Source organism: Carassius gibelio, chromosome A15 (genome assembly GCF_023724105.1).
Source record: "Carassius gibelio isolate Cgi1373 ecotype wild population from Czech Republic chromosome A15, carGib1.2-hapl.c, whole genome shotgun sequence".
In the NCBI taxonomy this organism is placed as follows: domain Eukaryota; kingdom Metazoa; phylum Chordata; class Actinopteri; order Cypriniformes; family Cyprinidae; genus Carassius; species Carassius gibelio.
In genome coordinates, this window is record NC_068385.1 from 24,993,946 (window position 1) to 25,020,119 (window position 26,174).

The window sequence follows — 26,174 nt, forward strand, 5'->3', positions numbered from 1 at the left end:
CAAACACACGAGGCGACATTTATCGTGTGGACCAGTCACAGCTGAACATAACCAGTCATGTCCAATAATATCGTGATGAAGGCATTGCCTCCTCTCATTTGACTTTCTCCATTAGGGCAGGGCAAGTCAGTTTCACTTGAATTAAATTTTTAAAGGGGGCCAAGGGTGTGGAAGCCATCCCGATCTCTTTCTGGGGGTTTTATAAAATAAGAAATTTAATTTAAATGCATAATGCTCTAATATAACCGACACCAACATCTATTAAAAGATTATTAATTATCATTCATGATTATTAATATATTGTTATAATTTCACACTGATCATCCAAATGAATGTAGAAACAACATAAATGTGGTATTTTAAATATATGTTTAATGGCATCTCTTTACTAAGTTGTTTGATTAACAAAGGCCAGTATTGTTGATACCAATTCTACTATTGATGTCTCTATTAAATGCATTTTCACCTCAATTTTAGTCATTAACTGTAGCCATTCAACATTACAGTTGGCTATAATAGAAATATTTTTTTTCTTAACATTTAGTAGGCTCTGAAAAACGTCACTTTTAATTTAAGTGAACTTAGAACAATCTTAATATAAACTATAAATTGTATTTTATAGTTTCTGCATTATAGTATATATGTCGAACGTCACCTGACCAAACCTGGAAAACAGGCCTCATCGCTTTCGCTTGTCGGAGAACGTGCCAAAAGCTGTAAGAAATTATAGCAATTTCTATGGATTTTAAGATAGCCAGTTAAACTAGCTAGCTGTATTGTTGATGTTTTATTCATAAAATAAATAAATAAATAAATAAATATATATATATATATATATATATATATATATATATATAATGAAGCATATGTAAAACACTTGAAGCGGAAGCACAGAGAAAGACACTTTAGGGGGTCTGTTAAAACTCAGTGGGCTCAGGGGAGACAAGAGAGACTCCCGTGGTGACTTTACTGTGGTTGTCACTGTTGGACAATCTTCTTTTAGAAAAAAGAGTGATGTATACATGTATGTAATATTGGCTTTCATTGTTGTACTATGATTTTAACTGTATTTTTGTCTCATCCAATATTTTGAAGAGACACTGCCTCCCTTACCTCCTCGGTTGAAGCGCCCCAAATGCTGTGGTTGCCTAAAAAGTGTTTTGTTGTATTTTTATACCCCAGCACAGTCCCTCGGTTTGATGCAATCTCTCAGTTGAGAACTGACTTTAATGGAAACATTCTCTCTACAGCTCTCATTAACAGTGTGAAGGAGAAAGCAGAATACACGTAGACCTACAACAGAAAAAGAAAAGAAGACTCACCTTGTCCAGAAGACATGGCTACTCTCTGTGGGTCACGGAAAAACTGGTAATGTAAATCACAAAAAAGCATTATAACCCAGTAGTCCTTACTTATTTAGTGCTTTAAACAACTGTATGTAATTCAGTGTATTGTGATCCAGTGGATATCTGTACACGTCAATTTGTTGTTGCTGAAAAGCAATAACCCCTTTTCTCTGAATTTTGTAAACGATCAGTTTTGGAGGGCTTTATTTATTTGCCTCCAAAATATGCATTTTTTTTTTTTTTTCATTGGTAAATGTGTGCAGAGGATCACTCATTGGTTAATTTGTCTTTTCCAATACAGTTGTCTTCACATTTTGCTTTTGCCTTTCTCTTTTGAAAATGTTTAATCAGTAAACGTTGGATTATTCATTTTAGCGAATATGATTTTCACGGAATGGTTGCTGCAACATCTAAGAATTTAATAGGCTTTGAGCAGATCTTTTTAGAAAGACTTAAATAAACAGGTTTATTTGCCTTTGATTTCTTCTCATTTCAGCTCCTCCAGGCTTTCTTAAGGATAGTGCTTATTTTGATTCACTTCCCAATCCATATCTCATGAGTAATGATTAACTCGTGCGGCTTTGAAGAGAAAATGACTCATAAAGCCTCAGTCAGGGCAGTTTGCTTTTCAATTCTACATGCAGATCTTGTCAGACAAACAAACTCTTCAGGTCCATGATGTGAACTTTCTCTGAAATGCTTCGCTCTAGGGCACAATGGTTTTTGGCTTATTGCTCATTCTTTGTTTAAACTTCTTGACCTAACCTTTAACCACTGCACCACACCACCCACCCACGATTACCCATTCTTATTGACTACTAACATTTCAAACTTAAAACAAGAACATTAAAAAGTGCTGCTCAACATGTCAAATTGACAAGAAAGAATCTCTGGTATAAAACATACAGTAAAGCCAAATTCCTAATTGCAATTCAAGCATACAGTGAATCTTTACATGCTGGATCAAATTTACCATCAAAATATTAAGGTATATATATATATTTTTTTCTTTTTATTATTGTATTTTTGTATTGCATAGATCACACTGACCTCAGGGTTAATAATTGAAATAAATGCAGCCTCCTACCCTTTGTCTATTTGAAAAAATAAAACGTTCTAATAAAAAAAGAATGTTTCCTGTAGCAATTTACCCTCAAATTATTTTACTAATTAGTTTTCGCATGCTACGATCATGCTAACTGCTACCACAAGTCCATTAGAATTTGCTTTATTGTATTGTTTTTAACTGTTTTCGTCTTAAATTGACCCCGAAATGCTAACATGCTATCCTTTTGGATTTGGTTCATTGCATTTGCTCAAAAAGCTAATTTAGGTGGCTCAAAATCTAAACATTTAATTACATTTCTTTTTTCTTTTGTATGGATTACACTGGCCTCAATATTGCATTTTTCAACATGCATTTAATCCCCACATTTTGTTATCAACCTAGATTTCAGACAGCCTGAAATAATTGAAGAGGAATATAAGAAGGCCATTTTAAAACTGTACAGAGGTCTCTGGGACTCCTACAAAGAGAATTTCCACAGAACATGAGCATGCACATGGCACCTAACACGCCCCAAATGTCCCAAACCTCACTTGTCATGTCATGAACAATAAACCAATAAAAACATGGTTAACATTCTGCAAAAAATCCATAACAGGGTTATCATCTCATCTCACCTGTATACTGTGGAAAGCTCCTCTTCCTCCTGAAGTCTTGACTAATGTGATAGTGTGTCTTTAGTCCAGGTGTATTTCATCCCTCTACCCCTCCCCGCCTCCCAGAGAATTCGTAAATTTGACTGCCCCACCATTCTTTGAAACACTTTTATTAGCCCATAAACACTGGCCTTTAAACTATGATAAAATACCACTGAGCCCAACCTTTAGAGTCATTGCCCAAGGGAAGTCCAATTACATCACAGTATATAAAACACTGGGAGTGATTGTGGCCATATTCTGTCTTGACTTTGAAGTATACTAAACGGCAGACCTTAGAGAGCTTTCAGACATTGGTAATTGACTTCAAATCCTCTTTTTGTAGGTAAGATGCTACAATGGTGTCAAATCGATCATTCTGATGGATAACCGAGTCCATATGGTCTTAAATAAAATTGTACCTGACATAGTGAAAGAGAGCTGATTTTTTTTCTCTCTCTGGCAGGTGATGTATGACTTTTTTTTTAAAAGAACCAGAAGAAGAGAAGAGATTGACTGTTACTTGGCATCTTTGTTCAGATGCCTCAAAGAAAACAAAACGAATCCACACACCGATGCCTGTGTCAGACAAAGACTTCATTTATTTTGAAGCACAAAGAGCGGCCATACACAGCAGCTGCACAGATATGAGACGGATATGTGTTCAATTCCTCTCTAATAGCGAAGCATCTGTAGCGTTAGACGGTGTTCTTGAACACATGTGATTAATATTCAGTGAAATGCTTCTCTACAGAGTGACCTACATTTCTATAACTCTCATAGGTTTATCACAGCAAGTGATGTGTGGAACAACACACACACACACACACACACTCACAAACGTACGCAGACACACAGAAATGCAAAGCTTAGTCTCTTTAGAGGCCGACATGTTGTTCCCATTGAACAGTTCAGAAATACGACTGATGTTACCAGGTTAGTTCACGCAGAAATCAATATTCTGTCATTGTTTACTCAACTGAATGTGATTTGAAAGTCATACAATCTTAACGTTAACCATAGCTCTGGAATGTTAGATCGAAATTTAAGTCATTTGCAGAAAACACAGAATGTGCACACTAACAGAGCGGAATGAGATTTGAGAGCTGCATTAGAGATTTTCAGCAAATAATGGTTTAAATTTCAGTCTGTTCCTTAATTATACCATAATATGTCATTTAAGGCCTGGTTCACACCGGACGGCGAAGAGACGCGGAACGGAAAATCACGCGCGGTCCGGCGCCTGTCTGTTCACACCAGACGCGTGTACTCCGCGGTGGTCGACAAGCGCTTCTGCTCAGTTGTTCTTTATTCAGAGCACATCATGGGTAAGTAAATAACCTCATAAAATGAATACACCATGTTTCTGTAACCAAGAAGTCCACCCACTCCCGTTTCTCTGTGTGCATGTGCGTGCGTGTGTTTTTTTTTAAATTTTTAAATTTTTTTATTTTCTAGTCTGTTTAGATACACAAATATGATCGCATTTGTCACTCGCGGTATTTTAATTTGAAAATTGCTTATATTTTGACAAATGACCGGATTGTCGCGTGTTTCTTGGTGTGACTTCCTGCCGGAATTGACGCGAATCGCTCGCGGCTCGTGCAAAAAATAGACCAGATGCCGAAACTGGCGTTTCAAGGTGCGGGCCGGCCGCGGCACGCTGCGGCGCTCCGTGTCTGGTGTGAACGACACCATAGGTTAACATGGGCGGCGAAAGGAAGTGGCCTCCGTTCTGCGCCGCTTCTGCGCCACTTCGGCGTCCGGTGTGAACCAGGCCTAAGTCATATGAGACACTTAATGATAGTTTTATGGTGCTTTTTGTGCGCATCAAAGTCCTAGTTCCTAAGCAAGACAAAGTAAATTTCATTTTTGCACTATTTAGTTTGTCCACAAGGTGGCAACACTGCCTTTGCCTGTTGTTTCACAGTCAACAACACCAAACAAACTACTTTCGAAGACAACAGCTAACATTTTTGTTTCTCATAACTTTTAGATAGATAAAGCACAGACACTGGAAAAGGATGAAATTTCCTTGTGCACATGTTGACCACCTGTGTAAAATACTCGAAAAGGAGTTCAGCTGCACATGTGCAAGCACGCTTTATGCCTTACCTTACTTTATGCAAAACAGCTGCTTGGACATTTAGCAAAACACCAAATTTTTTTGCTCCACATAACAATGACAACCATCTTGTTTTTTGAGTTTTAACGACATTAGGGTGAGTAGACGATGACAAATATTTACATTTCTGGGTGACTTATTAAAGTAAATACGTAGGCTACAGAAAACATGTGTTAGTAAAGGTAAAGGACACAGGTTTGCGGCACTATGGTGAAGTGAACTGCTCCTGCGGTCTCGTTCTCAGGCCGCAGACGTTTAGACTGTGGGTCCGAATAGGGGCTTTGAGCCCGGCAGTGTTACAGCTGATCAGAGGACAGTGGTATAGCGCCCCCTCTGGTACCGTAGTGGTACTGTGTTATTGTTTGTGCTTGGTCTGGGTTCAATGATCGAAAGATTGTCAGGAGGAGGTGCCCTGAATGTGAGCATTCGTACGAGCTCTACATGATCTATCCATACGTGCGCACACATGTGTAGATTGTATATTCAAATATATATTCTTCATCACATATGAATCAATACTTATATGAAATAATTTATGTGTGCATATAATCTATATAATATACAAGAGAAAAAAACAACAACAACAACAAAAAATAAAATAAAAAAACAGCAGGTGTGACACAAATGACAATAACAAGCGGTCCCACCAACAATAACAGCAACAGTTATTCACTGTTGGACATTAAAACATTTTTATTTATCTATTTTTTTTTTTTTATTAAAGGGACAGTTCATCCAAAAATTTAAACTATGGTGTTTTTTTTATTTTGTTTTGTCATTATATGATAAGGGCTACATACAAAATGTTTAATATTACCGCTTTTTGTGTTCAGCATAAAAAAAAAATAAAATAATATTTGGCAGAAATATTTGGAATGGAATGTGAATGTGATTTTGGGTGAACTGTTCCTTTTTAACCACATGCATACATTCAGTTGGAGAGGAGCCAAAAACGTTAAGAATGATCTGCAGAAAGTGTCTCGTTTTGCTAAAACAACTCACTCAAGACAGACTATTGCAAGAGGGCACGCACGGAAAGACGGATACAGTTACTGTTCACGTGACAGGACTAGAGGTCTACGTACAAGACACCGACCCATCAACTCCTCCCACAAATTTCTTGTCTCCTCTCTTTCCTCTCATAGCCATGGTCTGGAATCAGCTTCATCATCATCAGCATCCGCAGCATCAGTGAAGTCGTTCAAGTCACGGCTATGCATTTAACAACACTGAGAAGAAATAAAGCCAATATTACATAGCAAACATTCTGCACTTTGGTCTTGTCTGATGCTACAATCACACTTTCATGAGGAAAGTCACTGCACCTTACCTGGACTGCTTCAGTTCTCTGCTATAGGAGTCTCCTTGGCTTTATGGGGAGGAATAATAAAAAGAACAACAGTTAAACATTTTCTTATAAATGACCTGTATGTGTTAGAAAACATAGTACTGAATCTCACTCTTGGAGACCACAAGGTTCTCTGCTTGAGCTTCTTCATCTCCTGGAGCCCTGAGAAAATATAAAATGTGAAAAAAAAAAAAAAAAAAATTACAACCGCTGTTTATAAACCAATGCAACACGTGACAGAGAATCAAAGAGACTGTTTAGGTCTAACCTGGACTTCTGGTTGATGCTGCAGCGGCATCTGCGGCCTGCAGGGTGCACACAAGAACAAGGATTTAGATCAAACCGATGGATGGCAAAACCATACCAACCACATGTCAGGTTTCATATTGTGATAATGACTGGGGTAATAAGGATTATAATCCATTACATATGTTATTCTTGTTCATTTATATCTCTGCCCCTGAGTGTGACGTATAGTCATGCATCTCTATTTCAAAATAAAACTTTGTAGCTTGGTTTAGCTATTGTACTCTGATTTATTTTGTTTTGCAGGCATTTTTTGCATGATTTAGATTTGAATGAAGAAATTACAAAAATAAATAGATACATAAAAAGATGTTTCTTACTGAGAATAAGGAGCACTCCCAGAGCAAATAGCACCACAGCAAACGCCAAACCCCAGATCCTCAAACTCTCATAGTCTGGTAAAGAAATGAAGGATTTGTTTGAGAATGAGAAAATAAATAAATAAAGATTTTTAGTTCACAAACCAGTTTACTTGTATAATGTAACATTCTCAGATGAAATCGGATATACAGAGAGAGAGAGAGAGAGAGAAAGAGAGCCTGTAGGATGGGATTTTAAATGGTATTTTATCAGGAAGTGACATCAGAAAAAAAATATTAAATTACTACATGTTAATGAAAAGTTATGAATAAGTTATTTTAGTTTTTTATTTATTGTTTAAAAATAAAATAAATAAAACATGATTCAATTATTCCGAAATATAACCTGGAATATGCAGAATTCTATGTAGATTGAAATGGCAAGTAACACATTGAATTAAACATATAATTTTGAAGTAGGGAAGACTGAAACAATATTTTCTTATAAAAAGTATACTCCTTTAGTATAATAATTATTTTATTTAAAATAATACAATTCTTTATTATTATTATTATTATTATTATTATTATTATTTCGATATTTGTCACTATATTGGTCGCAATTTTAGCATGGGATCTGGCTGAGGATTATAAAAGCCATTATTTGTCTTTAATTATATATATATATATATATATATATATATATATATATATATATATATATATATATATATATAATTATTATTATTATTATTATTATTTATGATTATATGTCATTCTCATGCATTTACACATTTGCAATCTTGTGGTTACCTTACAATCCCGCAGAACCTCAGAGGCCAATGTTAGTTACTAGATATCTTTAGCAGATTTATTTATTTATTATTATTATTATTATTATTATTATTATTATTATTATTATTATTATTATTATTATTATTTTCAAATCATATTCAAAGCATTTATTTTTTATTTTTTTCAAGGAAAATCCCTGGAGCAATTTTCTAGGTACCTTTTTTTTCAAGGTACCTTCATCAATTGCAACTGTTGTATAGTTCCCACCATCCATGCTGAATGTTAAGCTGAATTTAGTTTGTATCAAACATAGCACCCGCCTGCACACCAAAGATTAAAGCTTTGGACTCTTAAACTACGAAATAATATGACCGCAGATTGCAGCTCTTTCCTTTTGGCAAACTCGAGGCATGATGTTTAAACTGTGGAGTAGCTCAGAAGTGGCTTGCCTCTAGCCACTCTCTAAAAGAGGCCGAACCTGTGAAGTCCTGAGGTGGTTGTTGATGAGCCTCTTAGTTTCTTCCCTGACAGCTGCCGTTCATATCTGTTTGAAAAGCTTGATGTAGCTAGTATCTGCACTTATAGTGGTTTTACAACTTTTCTCTTTCTTTTCTAATATTTCGTTTCTTTATAGCATAGTATCATTTTGAAGTTCCCAAGGAGTGTGACTGATGACCACATGTTTGTTGTGATCTTTTTTCTTGAGACTTCACTAAGGCCCTATTTACTCCTGGTATTTTGATTGACAGGTGATAAGGCGGTCCTTCACAGTAGCCTAGGATGCATCAAGACGTGTTAGTGTTTACACTACAAATGCGAAGTAGTCACATGCTGCAAATCTGGTTTGAGTGGATTGGTTTTGAAGCTAACTTTGACCTTTATTTTGCACCTAGACACAGTATATTTAGTCAAGTCAATCAATTTCAAAGGACTATTTACAATTTGTCAGATACAGTATTAAACATTAAACAGTATTCTAGAGATTATCAAAATACATATAACAAAGAAAAATTCTAATTTAGATTTCATTTCCTGCTGTTTGAGAAGCATGTTCCTTATAACTTGACATGATCCTTGTTATGTACGTAAATATTGACCTGTGAACGCTTTTGTAAGTATTGATTCTTACCATATACAAATGGTTCCAGTCCCTTCTCTTTTCCATCTGATGGAAAACAATCAGAAATTACACATGTAGCTTAATATAAGTAATGGTAAAATATAAAATGGAATGATGTGGTAAATTAAATAAAGCATAACTTGCCTTGGGCAGCAGAGTCAGTCAAAGCTAAAAACAGAAGATCAATACAGAGAGCAGAAACCATTATGAGAAAAGAGAAGAAAACAATAATGGATCTTTAAATTCACAAAACATTCAATAACTGGAACAAGAGTTATGTTATTTGTTTGTGGTCTTGTTGGGAAAGATCTGAGAGCCCTAAGCTAGATGCAGTATTGGCAGAAATATGACATTTCCTAATAAAAGTGAAATCTGATTCAGACATAATAACAAGGGTTTTTGACAGAGTCAATACTGTATATCAAACTCTAAGAATCCATTAGACTAAATCGATGCATATGAGACAGGAGGGAAAAATTATACAGATTAACATCTTACAGATTTTTCTTCACTGTAGTACAAAAAAAAAAAAAAAGAGTTTAAAAATGATTTTCCAAGCAATCTAGGATGAGATTAATCTTAATTTACACTGTATGTTACAATAGAGATGATTATATAGACTATAATCACCATCGAACTGGAATGAGCATTTGAGGAGTTAACAGTCTTAAATGCAAGCATGACAGTTTATTAAATCAAATCATCTATTAACAAGTCTCTTAATGTGACATTTGATAGGTGGCAGTGGATCATTTCACAGGTGAAGGTATTTATAGAATTACCCCCTCACCCGGTCTTCATAAAAGCTCGATTGATTATTTAATTTGACTTTCACAAATGACATATTTCTTTCTTTTACACATAATGTACAGTATAATACACAAACCATGAGAGACACCTGAAGGTAGAGTGGAAAGGAACATGACACACGTACAACCTTTGATGGAAAATAACCGGTAAATTACCATTTTTAGGTCATGTGTGAACAGGATCTTTAATTTCTGGCAATTTTTTTAAGATGAGAAACTGCAAAATTACCCGTGAAATGCCATTTTTGAAGCTATGTGTGAACAAAGCATAAGATTCCAGATATACGCATGAACAAAGTCAGGCACTGATATCTGCTTTGGACCAATTCTAAAATTGTGAAAGGGATGACACGGTTACTAAACACTGTTTACAGTACTATCAGTCAGAGCTAATGCTGAAGATTTTGGCAAATTGGACAAAAGTGAAACTAAAGCACTTCTCACCTGGATCCACAAAGAAATGTCACAGCCTTCAAAGGTAATTTTAGATGACTAACATCACAGAGTTTACTGGTATTTTGGCACTGATGATTACATACTTAAAGGTGCAGCCACATTAGCAAAATTTTGGAGACATTTTGTGGACAAGAAATATCCATTGTTCAATATCATACTGATGCTGGTCAGAAAGCAGTAGCAAATGCTACTCCATCTGAAAGCACTGCGAGTTTGTTCTTTGCTTATAATGTATATTTGAAAAAGCAACACTCGTCAAATTTCTTCCAAACATGAAAAGCATTTATGAAGCATTTGTGATCTTGTCCACCAAAAGGCAACATTTGATATGCTTTTAATCTCACTTCGTAATGTTAGTCAATTGTTTGAAATAAAATACTTCTGTGAAATGATGTGGCTTCTTACACAGAATAAGACATGCAGCATAATTTCATAGTATTCTATCCAGTCATAAAGGCTATGTCAATTAGCATTGCATTATAAATAAATTTAATTACATCAAAATAACCCATTTATAGTATTTTTTTTTTTCTTTTTTTCATGCTGCGTGGCATATTTGGAGTTTCATTGCAATATCTAATATAAGCCTGCCTGAAAGTGTGTTTTTTTTTTTTTTTTTTTTTTTTTTTTTTTTTTTGGCATTGCTTTTGACTGCTAATGACTTTCAGAAGTTGTAGTGATGCTTTCTTTTCCAAGAAAGAATGTAAAACATATACATTAGTCATATAATTTTTAGCTTTTAAACATTATTTAAATTGATTAGACACACTTCATTTAACACATAACATTTTTCTTCAATATTGCTCAGTCCTATTTTAGATTGTTCAAATATTCTTAACACTAATAACCAAGATGCCTACCATAATAATAAACAAGATGCATTAAGAGCTGGGGGGTGAAAACTTTTGAACACAATGGAGATGGCCAAATTTGTCTTATTTTGTTGAAATATAATTTTTTTTTCCATTAAGTTCTGCCCTTCATAAGCAACAAAAGATACTTGTATGTTTCCCGGTACACAAATTAAGTACAATTAACCTTGATCTTCAAATTCCAAAAGTTTTCACCCCCAGCTCGTAATGCATCTTGTTTCCTTCTGGAGCATCAGTGAATGTTTGAATCTTTTTAAATAGTTGTGTTTGAGTCCCTCAAATGTCCTCAGTGTGATAAGGTGCATCTCAAAATCATAAAGTCCCTGCTGGAAAGGGTTCAAATGTGCAAAGAAGCTGGAAAACTGAAGAATCTGCAGGACCTTAAAGATTTTTCTGAAGAACGCTGCTCAGTTTAACTGTTCAGAAAAAACAAGGGACTCATGCACAATCATCACGAAACAGAAAAACCATCGAGGATCATCAGGTAACAGAACACAGTATTAAGAACCAAGGGTTCCCAAACTTTTGAGGGGGTTATTTTAATAATTTCAGCATTTTTTTTTTTTTTTTTTTTTTTTTTTTTTGTCTTGTGGACTAAATGTTAATATATTTTATGTACAATATCTTACTCAGGACAGTACTAAATAAAAAATAACATGCATTTAGTATGATCTCTCTTATTTTTTGAAAATTACTCATATTTTCAGTTGAACATGATAAATATTGGACAGACGAGGTCCTTAAAATATGTATTACAAATTACAAAGTGTTCATTCTGAAATCTGAATAAAGATTTATGATTTGTATGCAAGAGTGTGATCTGTCTATTTTATGGTAATTTGCCAAGTTAAATGTAAGAAAGCGACTACTGAAAGGAAACAGTGAATGAAGGAAGAAAAGAAGGAAAAAAACAAACAATGAAAGGAAGAAATGGAAAATGGAGGGAGGATAGAATGGATGAAGGAAGGAACCTTGTGATTGCAGTGTGAAAGAAAACCAGATGAAAACTAGTCTGACAGTGTGCGGAGGGTTTGTTGACAAAGCTGAAGAATACATTTTTTTGCCAGTGTATAGAGCTCTGTGAGTATGAATCTAGTGCGGTTTCACATGGCCTAATTATGGGTAGGGTGGAGTCTCTCAGAGGACTGAGATGGATGAGAGTGTTATTTAAATGACGCCCTCATTTCACAAATGAAGTTTGTTTGGTAAAAGCAGGACAGCAATTCACAGACATGTAGAAGCACAAATACAACACTCTGAGCTTTAGATGGGACTTTTGAAGAACTACAGAGAGCACAAACACATACACGGACACACACAAGTTCATGTGATCCCTGTTTAGGAGAGGTCACTGATCAAATTCTCAGTTCAGAACACTAGGTCATGTGTCATGTCATGGCTTTCTCCCCATCCTTTTCCAGTTCTTTCCAATCCCACCGGACACGGGGAGCCTGGAGTGGAATGGAGGGAGGCACTTACCAGACACATAGACTAGAAGGGAAAAAAGAAAGACCAGAACAGTTTCCATGGCAACTGCAAAGGGAAGAGAGAGAGAAAGAGAGAAAGAAATAGTAAATAGTCTGAAAATCTGTGTTAGTGGGTTACATGCTTTCCACATTCAGAAAGACTAGAAAGTTCTCACAAACTCACTGTATATAATTTATTATTACGTTTATTTAATTTATACTTTAATATATTTTAACTTTCTGTTTTAACTTTTTATTTCTGTCATACAAAGCTGAATTTTCATTGTGCTGCTTCGTTTCAGGATTATTTTATAATAACAATAATTATAAGGCAATTATTATTATTATTATTATTATTATTATTATTATTATTATTAATATTAATAATAATAATAATAAATTCATTATTATAATTTTTTCACAAACCTGGTAGTTATGATTGGTTGAGTAAGTTGAGTGTGTGAACAAAATGTAAGTGTCAAAATTAACAGAAGAGGATTACACAATGGTTATGTTAGTAAAGCTTTAGTAAAGTCTTTATTGATAGGCAGTTTGAATCGGCTGATATTCAAGCAGAATATATTCTGTTTCAATTTCAACTGAAAGATAAGAGTCCTTATATATTTTAGGTGCTGACTGGTGTGGTGACATGACATCATTGTCAAATGATAAAGGGCCTTAATTTATTCTAGCTGCTGCAGGTTAGCATGATTGATTATTATTATCACTCTCTAAGATGTATCAGTTTTATCTGTCACATTACTAACTATATTTAAAGGGGGGGGGGGGGGGGTGAAATGCTCGTTTTCACTCAATATCCTGTTAATCTTGAGTACCTATAGAGTAGTACTGCATCCTTCATAACTCCAAAAAGTCTTTAGTTTTATTATATTCATAAGAGAAAGATAGTCTGTACCGATTTTTCCCGGAAAAACACGACCGACTGGAGGAGTGGCGTGTGGGCGGAGCTAAAGAATCACGAGTGCCAGTAGGCTTTTGCGTTGAGAGCGTTTGGAAGCTGTGACCATGAGGGAAACAACATCATCCAAAACAAACAATGGCTAACAGTCAGATTCAGCGTATATTTATGATCCAGAATCAGATCCCGAGGCTGAAACTGAACGAGAGCAGCAGCAGCAACTACTCGCTCCGAGCGGGGCTCGAACCTGGGTCTCCGGCATGGGAGGGGACGCACTAACAGGGAGGCAGAGATATTTGAAGCAGTTTTACTCACCACCTGCGGTTCCAACACACGATCGTGACCCCTTTTCGTTGGGATTGCATCATCCTTAAGAAATGAACGATACGCAAATCCGTCGTCAAACTGGGCCTTGTTTGTAAAACAAGCATTTTCGAAATGCAGGGAACAAACAAAAACACTTGCACAAATCCGTTGATGCTCTGTAAAAATAAACTCCATCCACTGGTCCCTTAATGCTGTTTTTTTTTTTGGTAATCTGTGCAGGGTTGTCTTGCCCTGGCAACCAAAAACACACTCCTTTTGTGACATTTTGTGACGTTCTCGCTCTGATCAGTGAAGTCTGTTGTGCTCTCAGTGCTCTGCTATACGGGAGCACGCGCTCTTCTGGCAGACGCGCCCTTAGCACCCATATAAGGAAATTCCGCTCCATCTAACATCACACAGAGCCATATTCGAAAAAAAACTTTCCGAAACTTGTGACAAACCGGAAGGAGTATTTTTGAAACAGAAATACTCCTTCAAACGTACAACTTAATTTTTGAAACTTTATCCATGTTTAGCATGGGAATCCAACTCTCCCATGAAAAAACTCAGTATGCATGAAATAGCATTTCACCCCCCCTTTAATATATAAATTTCACTCACCCTGTAACCTGTGTCCTATGATATCATTATATATAAATTAATACAATTTTAACAACTCTGATACTAAACCTTCCAGGGTGATCCCATTAGTATTTTACATTACATTATTTTCTATTTTGATAGACAGGGAACTATATTATACAAAACTACTGTAATATACAGTCTATTCATTTCCATGAATTCATTTTTCTACAAACTAAGTATTTGTACATCTATAAAGTTGTTCATTTGTACGTTTTTGCATTTTAGATGCTGTCAATACATGTATATTGTACATTCTTCTTTGAATTTCTGTCAGTGAGTTCTATACCATTTGTTATAGGAGGACAAACATATTTGTTCAGCGTCATGGGCAGACGTTGCTGAATTCTTCCAGCAGTCCCACAATCCCTATAACATCTTTCAGGGGTCCAAGCAACACAGTGTGATTTACTAGAATATTAAGCATTGGAGAGCCATCAAAAATAATATGATACAGTGTAGAGGAGATTAACTGCCCTTGAGCACAGGAAGGACATTCATCCTTCTTCTTTGACTATTTTTTAGACATGTATTGTATCAAGGGAACAATATTTTTATATAGACAGTTAATTTACCAAATCACAACACACTCATTGCCCTCAGCTGTCCAAACTTTTGACAACCTATCTATCACTCCCGCATGTGAAAGTTCTAGTTCCTTTATAAACAAGCCACAGAAAGCAATCTAATACATTAAAAAAAGATAAATGACCAATTTTCACAAACAAAACAGACTTCAAATCATCTTTATAAAATGACAGATCATGGATATTTGTTTAATCATATGGGTGTTTTCACACAAAAGAAAAATACATTTTTAAAACTAAAAATTTCACAGAACTCTGCTGCTACTCAAAATTGTAAAGCCAATTCTGTCATCGCCCTCCTGCTGTTATGTAGGGCACAATCATCTCAAAATAGTGTCATGGTCAACCTGTAAAGTGAAAATGTTTAATGCTTAATGTTTAGAGAAATGACAACTGAATGTGTCAAAGAGGCTTTTCAGTAAACAAAGAGGCAGAGTGGTTGTGTGGTATTACTTTTATAAAAACAGTTCAATAAAGTTACTTAACTTACATTTTAGACACAGTAACTTTAGACACTTTGCTCCACCAATGAAAATAGTTTCAAACAAAGTCAAAGCAGAGCCATTTCAACACTGTTTTTAAGATTTCATGCAGTTGTGGTGTTTTGCTCATGATGATTTTGAAATGAATTAAATTAATAAAATTAATTATAAAGACAATCACATACCACAACCCACTGGTCTAACGATTTAACCTGTATAAAACAGTCTGTAAAATCTCAACAATTATGAACAGACACACAGTTCCTCTTCAGGAACTCGAGCTGTGTCAAATGCTTTGGGGAATGCCTTTGGCAAGACCGACTCTGAATATTGTGTGCAATCTGTCCAATGGATGTGCGTGACGTCACGGGCAGGGTGACGTAGCGACCAGGAAGCTATAAAAGCATGTGCAGCGCAGCTGGCTTCAGCTTCTTGTCTTGCAGCAAGTGCTCTGTGTGTGCTTGTCATTCTGTCTTGTCAGTCTTATTTATTGTCGTCTGAAGGGTGAATCCAGACCGCGTTTCAGATTGTGTGTTCCCCCCTGCTTTTATAGCTAAACATCAGAGGCGGGGATACACACAGTCTGTGAGTGGTCTGCCCGGGATCAAAGCACGCTGTGTATGATTTCACATGTGGATGCTTCGATCCCGGAGGGCTCTCTTCGATAAGTGAGCCTTCGCCAGCGATCCTCACTGTACTGGTCCTGCTTTCGCCGAGGCAGTGTGGAACTGGCATTCGTTGGGCTAGATAGATCTGTTGGAGGGAATGGAGACGGGCACATCCTTATCTCCTACCTTACCCATCAGATCTGGGTTCAGAAGCCCAAGCTTCAGTTCTTCCCCCCGAGCATTGGGCTAGACACTCTGCCTTTCTTTCTCCAGGGAGATTGACCGAGGGCGGCGGCGAGTTTGCAGTTGCACAAACATAAAGTTGCATAAGCACCAGTATACGACAAACAATATTATGCCTAAACATTATATGGGCAGCGTTAATGAGCAGCGTGCTCATACAGTCGGCTCTCAAGAAAATAAGGGGGCTGATTGTGCTTCTCCGCATTTCTGGCGGACGGGCTGAAGACGATTCTTCCTATCTCCACCCGTGTTCCCTATATCTCATTCTTGAGGTTCGGAAGCCTGCGGTTCTTCCTCCTCTTCCTGTGGACTTGCTGCGTCAGCTATTTAATCTCTGAAGGGGTTAATATTGTTTGTGTGACTAAGCTATTTGCGCGCTGTTGAGGCAATGTGTGTATTACATCATTTTGATGTGAATCTTTCCACATCCGACTGCTTGTCTGGTTGTTTAAGATCCATTTAATAAGGAGGAGTTAGATATATCACTTCGATGTGAATTGTATCACAAGCCAGACCGTGCTACTGATTGTTTGACTGCATTAAATTCTGTCTTTGACTTTGAGAAGTTAAAGGGGGGGTGAAATGCTCGTTTTCACTCAATCTCCTGTTAATCTTGAGTACCTATAGAGTAGTACTGCATCCTTCATAACTCCAAAAAGTCTTTAGTTTTATTATATTCATAAGAGAAAGATAGTCTGTACCGTTTTTTCCCGGAAAAACACGACCGGCTGGAGGCGTGACGTGTGGGCGGAGCTAAAGAATCACAAGCGCCAGTAGGCTTTTGCGTTGAGAGCGTTTGGAAGTTGTGACATTATCGTGAGGACAAAACCAACCAAAACAAACCATGGCTAACAGTCAGATTCAGCCTTTTATTTATTATCCAGAATCAGATCCTGAGGCTGAAACTGTACGAGAGCAGCAGCAGCAACGACTCGCTCCGAGCGGGGCTCGAACCCAGGTCTCTGGCATGGGAGGCGGACACACTAACAAGGACGCAGAGATATGTTAAGCAGTTTTACTCACCACCTGCGGTTCCAACACACGATCTTGACCCTTTTTCGTTGGGACTGCATCGTCCTTAAGAAATAATCGATACGCAAATCCGTCGTCAAATTGGGCCTTGTTTGTAAAACAAGCATCTTCGAAATGCAGGGAACAAACAAAAACACTTGCACAACTCCGTTGATGCTCTGTAAAAATAAACCCCATCCACTGGTCACTTAATGCTGTTTTTTTTTTTTGGTAATCTGTGCAGGGTTGTCTTGCCCTGGCAACCAAAAACACACTTCTTTTGTGACTTTTCGTGACACTCTCGCTCTGATCAGTGAATGAATGTCTGTGCTCAGCCTCTCAGTGCTCTGCTATACAGGAGCGCGCGCTCTTCCGGCAGACGTGCCCTTAGGACCCATATAAGGAAATTCCGCTCCATCTAATGTCACACAGACCCATACTCGAAAAAAACGTTCCGAAACTTGTGACAAACCGGAAGGAGTATTTTGGGAACAAAAATACTCCTTCAAACGTACAACTTAATTTTTGAAACTTTGTCCATGTTTAGCATGGGAATCCAACTCTTTAACAGTGTAAAAAACTCAGTATGCATGAAATAGCATTTCACCCCCCCACCTTTAATATATCACTTCAATGTGTACTTTATCACAATCTAGCCCATGTTTACTTGTCTGATTGTTGGATTCCATTAGATTCTGAGGAATATAATGACCGTTATCTAACTTTGAGAAGTTCAATATATCACTGCAATGTGTACTTTATCACAATCCACACCTTGTTTACTTGTCTGATTGTTTGATTGCATAAAATTCTGAGGAATATAATGACATTTATTTAACTTGTGAAGTTAGATGTACTGGAGGGACTGCTGAGCAGGAGCAGCCCCCTCCGCGTTCAAACAGGGCGTTTGCCGCCCGTGTTCCCACATTTCCATCCTTCCACAACACAGGAAGTTTCTATGGTTTGCTTTTGGGGGCAAAGCTTACCAATATCGAGTACTTCCCTTCGGCCTTGCACTCTAACCCCACAAGTTCACGAAATGTGTAGATGCGGCTCTGGTTCCTTTGTGTATGCAGGGCATCCGCATTCTGAATTATATCGACGATTGGTTGATTCTAGCTCAGTCAGAGCAGGTTGCAGCTCGGCATCGAGATGTCGTTCTCGCACATATGGGGGAGCTGGGTTTGAGACTGAACTCCAAGAAGAGTGTACTTTCTCCGGTTCAGAGAACCATGCCTTTGTGCATTAGACATGTGGAAGAAACATTGGTTCTTGAATCAGGACCCGGTGTAATGCTAGCAACAGAGCATTCCTCACCGATTGGGGTACGGTCATGAGTGGCCACCCTGCCAGTGGTCTGTGGAGCGGTCACCATCTGACATGGCATACCAGTTGTCTAGAGATGCTAGCTGTGCATCGAGGTTTGAAATATTTCCTCCCAGACCTGAGAGGTCACCATGTGTTGGTGCGCACCCACAACACATTGGCGATCTCTTATATCAGTCACCAGAGATCTGCGTTCGCGCCTCTTGTACAAGCTGGCACACCAGATCCTTATGTGGTCCCAGGACAAACTCCTCTCGTTCGGAGCAGTGTATATTCCTGGGAGATTGTGGGTGCAGACATACTGTCGAGACAAGGTCAGAGGCCCTGGGGTATAGATATAGAGAGTTTTGGCCCTCTTTGCGACTCAAGAGGTAGCGCATTGTCACCTCTGTTTCTCTCTAGTTCATCCAGCTCCTCTGGGACTGGACGCTATGGTACAGACCAGGCTGAGGCTTCATCTGTATGCCCTTCCCCCTATCACTCTGCTCCCGGGAGTTCTGGGAGAGTATGCCAGGACGGGGTCCATCTTCTATTAGTAGCCCTGTTCTGGCCGGGCCGAGTATGGCTCTCAGATCTGATCTCTCTCCTCAATGGCTCTCCATGGAAGATTCCAATCAGGACAGATCTACTCTCTCAGGCACAGGGCAAGATAATTCACCCTCGCCCGGAGGTGTGGAAACTGCGGGTGTGGCCCTTGAAGTGGCACAACTCATAGCATCTAGTCTCTCATCCGAGGTTGTTGAGACCCTCCTCCAATCCAGACCTCCCTCATCGAGGAAACTGTATGCCCTGAGATGGAAACTCTTCAATCCACTCGACACAGGAACGACTGCTGCTGAAGTGCCGTCTCACCAACACACGAAGCTTCCGAGAGCATGCTTAACTCATAGTTCATAGCAGATACAGTTGAGCAGAACGATACTAATGCTCGGCTCCGAAGCGAAATTTTGGTATGCATTGCACCTGCTGCCCTCTTATACTGACCCAGTGATCAGCGGCAGCTGGATGCAATAATTGCATGCCAATGTGCATTGGCTCGTTTAGTTTACACTTAAAGTAGTTTGGTCTATCGAAGCGATATACCATTTTCGTTGGTCACCGACATGGCGTCTGGAGTTACCGACTGAAAGGGAACTGTGTTTTTTAGGTGGGAATTACAATTAAAGGAATAGTTCACCAAAAATGAAAATTATTTCATTAATTGCTTGCCCTATGTCATTCAAAACTCGTAAGACCTTCGTTCATCTTCGTAACAAAGATTAAGATATTTTTGATGAAATCCAAGAGCTTTTTGATCCTGCATAGACAGCAATGCAACAAAAATGTTCAAGGCCAAAAAGGTAGTAAGAACATCATTAAAATAGTCAATGTGACATCAGTGGTTTAACCGCTATTTTATAAGGCTTCGAGAATACTTTTTGTGCACAAAGAAAACAAAAATAATGAATTGAAATAGTTGAATAAAGTCATTTTCTTTACACATAAAAAAGCATTCTTAAATCACGGTTGAACCACTTATGGTTTGAATGTGGTAGTTGCATTGTTGTCTATGCAGCGTCAGAAAGATCTTGAATTTTGTCAAAAATATCTTAATTTGTGTTCTGCAAAGATGAATGGTCTTACGTGTTTGGAACGACATGAGGGTGAGTAATTAATGACCGAATTTTTATTTCTGGGTAAACTAATCCTTTAAAATGGCCATTGGAAAACACTGGAAAATACAGTAATTTTTGAACAATATTCTGAATAAAAACATATCATGCAGTGTTTGGATTGACTGGATTTGCTGTATGTAGAGTAACTATATTAAATGCAATTATGTCTCATAATGTTGAACTCACTAAAGCCAACATTTCACAGCTATTGTACCTTTAGCAGACCTCTTAGTTACTAGATGACCAAACAGAAGAAGGAGCAAATAAGCCAGAACCACAAGCAAATGATGGACATCTGGGAAATCTTGCAGCATAATACTATCTTGGATAACTTCATATGTTCTTTTCAGCTATATAAAGAGATACATGGCTCTATAGCTACCTTATGTGTGATAATGTTAACACAGCGAAACACCTCCCTTATCTTGGTCTTTTTTAAGTGCTTCAGTCTTATCATCATGTCACCCATTCTAAAGGCACTGCACACTATTAATGGACACTATCAGATTTAATGAATTCACAAGGAGCAGAAGTGTTTGGAATGAGCTGATAACAACAACATAGTTGAGTTATTCTGTTTAACCAATTTAATCTCACCTGACATTCAGTTTCGGGTCACCAATACTCAAACAAGGCATACTATACCAGCAGTATTACTAAAGGCTATTACAAACCTTTTATCATGTGTTATAAGAGAGCATTGTGGGTATATTGTAAACAACAGACATCGTCTTGTCAGTTCAGCTTGATTCCTCTCCTCCTAATGGCAAGCAGTCCCTCAGAGACATGAGAAGAAACCATTCACACTTGTGTTTCATCCATCAGCCCAGCCATAGATTTAGGATTATGTTTGTTTGACAGGAATGTACTTGGATAAATCACTGGTGCCTTACTGACCTAAAATCATTTCTGTTGTGGAAAGAAAATCAATAAGCAGTCTTTGTGTGACTAAATGGGCCCTTGCTAATTATCTCTATACAAGTGTGGATCTATACATGTATTGAACATTTGCTCATGTTGTCTAATATTCAGAAATGTTTAAAATAAATAATAATAAAAATATATATTGCTGTTGACAATATTTCATTTTATTATTTTTAATATTTTAAAAAAACTGTAAACAACTAGTGTTCACATTTGCAGTATATTTACAGTTTCTGAGGACATATTTGTTGTATTCAGTAGTTAGGTGCTCATTTAATTATTTCAAACTATTTCAAATTGTTGTCACGTAAAATAGTGTCCTACTGTATATTTAAGTGTTTAGAAGGCAATTTCGGAGACTCGTCTGGCTTTAATTATCAAACACATCCTCTGACCTCAGCAGACATATAAGTGGTATAGTTATAGCATCAATTCATTCCTTCTTCTAAGTAAATGCCTCCCCAGTTGGTCGCTGACCCATGAAATTCACCCTGAAAGTCAATTGAGACTACGTTGTCGGCCACAGACATTTCCTCTGTTCCCAGAAAACAAAAGGAAGACTGTCACTAGGCTGTATCTGGATGGCTTGCAAACAAGATGAAACATAATTCACTTCCAATGACTGTTATGTGTTATGTGTTATATGAATTATGGATTTCTATACTGATGCATACTGATGATACTGTTTGAGTCCCGCCATAAGCACATGTTGAACAGTAGAGTATCTTATGTAAGATGACCAAACAGTCACAAACAAAGTGCATATGTTGTTGTGCTATTTTTGCTGGACTGATTGCATCATCAAATAGTAGACCATATGTCAGAAGCTGAGAGGATTTGACTTCATTGATATGACTCGCACTATTTAATGAGAGGGAATAATTTCATCAACAGAGCTTGGCGCCGACTGAGAGCGCTCATGACTAGGTGTAAGAGTGCAAGTGTTTACACACATTTATTCTGCCAGAACTGGAGCAGTTTCCCCCCCAATCTAATTAGCTCTTTTTATGCCCTTTAGGCCCACTAAAAACACCAGCTAGGAGAGACAATTCTCCTGCCAGTTGCCATCTCTTTTTTAGACAGAATGAGATCAATATTTTCTTTGACTTTCACACAAAGTGGTAATGTGATATTTTTTTTTAAGGAAAAAGTATGTGAACCCTTGGATATATCTGGATTTCTGTATTAATTGGTCATTAAAATTAATCTTATCTTCAGTTACGGTAACACAGAGTGGTGCAAATGGATACAGTAGATGACTACATTAAATTGAGTCCACAGAGTACAATCACATAACACTAAAATAACAGGATGTAACAAAAACCAATTAGCTCTTTTACATACATACATACATACAGTTTGGTCTAGGTAGATTTTTGAATTTTGTATTCTGAAACATTGGTTTAGTATATATATATATATATATATATATATATATATATATATATATATATATATATATATATATATATATATATATATATATATATAAAATTCATTCTAAAAGTTTCTGTAACATTCTGTAATATTTTAGTGCTTTCTGGAACATTCCAGAACATAAAAGACAAAAATCATCCTGCGTACACTATTGAATTTTGTATGACTAAATGTTTATCTTAACTGTATAACTGTTGTTAGCTCAGTATTATGCATGCACCATCTGATTTTTAAGCAAGAGTAATAACCGATTTGCTTGTATAAGTTACCAACATGGTTATTTATTAATTTATTTAATTATTAAAAATGAATATGATTTTCATATTCAGCATGTCAAACTTCATTAAGAAACAGTAAAAATTAAAGTGAAAGAAAACTATATATATATATATATATATATATATATATATATATATATATATATATATATATATATATATATATATATATATATATATATATTTCACAGTTTAATACAATAAACATTAAACAAAAAAGAAAAATGAAAACACCCTCATGCACACATTTTTTTTTTTTTTTTTTTTTTTTTTTTTTTACGCCAGCAGTTTTCCTATTCAAATTATTTGCCAACAGTTTAAAACGGTGTGCCTGTTTCCATTCCCTCAATCTGGTTTATGTGCAAAATGATATCTGACCCCACTGTGGTTAACTAAATTGCATCTCTTTACTTTACAAATAATGTGATAGAGTGTAAGTAAACTGCTGAAATGCCTGCAGGGGTGTTGATGACAGAAAATGCTATAGTTTAGCCTATAACAGACGCCAAACCAACATTGGTGCACTAGGCTATACTCTCTTTTCTATTTGGTAATCTTATATGATTTCTGATTAACCCACTATCTGTCATGTGCGATGTCAGTGTCCCATAATTACTCCTTACCATATTTCAGATGAGCAAGACATTTATATTTAGAATATTTATTGTGACAGATCTAGGATTTCAGTTTATTGATTCATATGTTGCTATGCATAATAGGTCATCGTTAACTATAAGGTGAGACCCAAGCCCTTCATCACAACCAAAACGAGGGTAGACTGTATCCATGACAACAAAGCTTTCACTGCCGCGATGCCAGACGCGTCTCTACCAGGGTGCAGACATTTTGCTAAGGCAACTGTATGCGTCAGGTGATCACGAATATTAGTGCCGAAAAGAGATAAGCCTAGTGATGGTAACCTAGAAACTGAAAAGGATGGCTATATAGCCATATATATAAACATCCCAGCGAATCAGACGTTATTTGGAAATTGAAGCGCGATGCCACACGTACATGATTGTTAAATGTGTAAAAGATAACCATTTCCTCAAATAATAATCATCACCTTGTCTTGTCTCACCCTGAATGGGTTTGTTTGTGTATTATCACACTTAAATCACGACTACCAAAAATGTACATTATATTTAAGCTTGACTTGAAACAATACAATTTTAGATATGAAATAAACCAATATGAAATATGTAACAATTGCCCAATCAGAATCAAGTATTCTAGAGAGCGCCGCGTAATAAGCACTCTCTACGTTCATAACCTGTCGATTAGTACCGAATATAACCCGCTACCTGTTGTGAGCCACACCCACGCGCAACAATAACAGCGCGCATTCTACAGAATTTTATATAGGCTACATTCGTGTATTAAAATCAGAATTCACTTCTGCTATTTGTAAACTGTATTATCCATCTTAAAAAAAAAATTATATTGCTGTTGAAATGCACACTGCCCATTTATGTAATGTTTACAATACTTAGACTGATGATGTCATTGGAGTAAAATCGAGGCTTTACGCACGTCATTCCGATATATCTTTTTTATAACGGGATAAACATCATGCAACATCACTAAGACTATAAAGCTACATCACACCCTAGTTGGATAAGTGACTTCATGCCCTACCTCGTCTCGTCTCCTTAAGGATACTTGTAAGTGAATGGGCAACAGTGGGTCAAACGCTGACACGATCCGCACGACTGTTGTGTCCTCGAGTCGTTTGTCTGATAAGTGGATTTTTTGGCTTTTTGAAATGGAGCGAAAAGTTACTAATGGATTACAGTCCACGTAAACGAGCGACTGGTGATGATATAGCAGCCAACAAGATCCACCTCTTCTTTTCTGATATAAATATATTTACTGTCGGCTTGTCCCTGTCTCTTCTCTGGCGCTCTCTCGGTTCCCGCCCCGGCACGCGCGCAACGAGAGACACCGCACGCGTTGGTCGCGAGTGTTGGTTGGTTGATCTTTATAAGCGTGCATGGTCACATAACACAAGTCTTCAAAGCGTATGCAAAAGTCCATGCAGAGCCTGTCATAATGGCTCCACTAAAAATATGTTGTTTTTTTTCGGTGTTCTCACAAATGCAATGTGTTTACTGTTGTTTCCAAATGAGTTTGAATGTAAAGCAAATCCGAGCTTTTACCGAGCTCTTTAGCATTTCACATCATTCTCCTGTGAAAATGACTACAGAAAATGCACATTCAGAAGAGATATAATGTCTCAGACTGCCCAAGTTTGGATAACAAAGACATTCGAAAGTCTGACATTTCAATATGACCTCAAACATTTCCCATTAAATTCTCCTAGCTCTCAGCAGTTGTCTCTCTTTTTATCCAATGTTATCTGAGGAGAAGAATCTGGGACAAGGTTGATTCCGCAACAATATTTTCCTCTGGACTGGGGGTGGCATGCAAAATGATTTACGAAGGAAACTGGGACTAGTTGTAACACTTTTTACTCCAGTGAATATTTATCAATGTGGATGTACTTCTGAAGGTCAGTTGTACAGACGCATGACTTTAAACCTTGGCTAAAAAAAAAAAAAAACTATATATATATATATATATATATATATATATATATATATATATATATATATATATATATATATATATATATTCTTATTCTTTATGCTGAAAATTCCATTACATTTCATTGATCACTTAAATTATGTTTTAATTCAAAACACAAAATTTGACAACAATATGACTCTTGCTTGTGTAAAATTGTTATTTTAAAACTGTTGCCCAACAGTTAGTGTTTTTCTATGTATATCTTACCCTGCACTCTTTCAACTGAAGTGTTACACTGGAAATCAGAATGTGTCCTTGTCCAGTAGTTACGGCACAATGAGATATAGCATTTCTCATTCTCCATTATAATTTATTGCAATCGGAGAATAAAGCTCAAACTGTATCCATTTTTGACATGATTTATAAAAGAAACAGTATATGAATCAGAGATAGAAAAGGATGTGACCTTCACATATAGGCTAAAATAATACCAGATTTTATCATAGCTCATAGACACTGATTTTCAAACAAAAAGAACATCCCTTTGGTTATTAAATACATATTTGTAGAATACTCCCAATATG

General features: G+C 36.9%; 1 protein-coding gene across 1 annotated transcript; it reads right to left on the bottom strand.

Moving 5' to 3' along the window:
* Positions 1-3,623: 3,623 nt before the first annotated feature.
* Positions 3,624-25,026, bottom strand: LOC128028791 (FXYD domain-containing ion transport regulator 6-like). The gene is made up of 9 exons (XM_052616124.1): positions 24,700-25,026; positions 12,657-12,710; positions 9,185-9,208; positions 9,050-9,085; positions 7,147-7,221; positions 6,789-6,825; positions 6,633-6,682; positions 6,503-6,541; positions 3,624-6,401 (listed from the first exon to the last, which is right to left on the bottom strand). The coding sequence occupies exons 2-8, from the start codon at positions 12,703-12,705 to the stop codon at positions 6,513-6,515; spliced, it is 300 nt and encodes a 99-aa protein (XP_052472084.1). The 5' UTR covers positions 12,706-12,710; positions 24,700-25,026; the 3' UTR covers positions 3,624-6,401; positions 6,503-6,512.
* Between the last annotated feature and the right edge of the window lie 1,148 nt (positions 25,027-26,174).

What these genes read in the sequence shown, in the direction of transcription:
- LOC128028791 (XM_052616124.1), bottom strand. Translation starts at nt 12,705, where the DNA reads ATGGAAACTGTTCTGGTCTTTCTTTTTTCCCTTCTAGTCTATGTGTCT. An exon ending in CCTTCTAGTCTATGTGTCTG is followed by an intron (nt 9,209 to 12,656) that starts GTAAGTGCCTCC and finishes TTCTGTTTTTAG; the next exon opens with CTTTGACTGACTCTGCTGCC. An exon ending in GGGAGTGCTCCTTATTCTCA is followed by an intron (nt 6,826 to 7,146) that starts GTAAGAAACATC and finishes TGCACCCTGCAG; the next exon opens with GCCGCAGATGCCGCTGCAGC.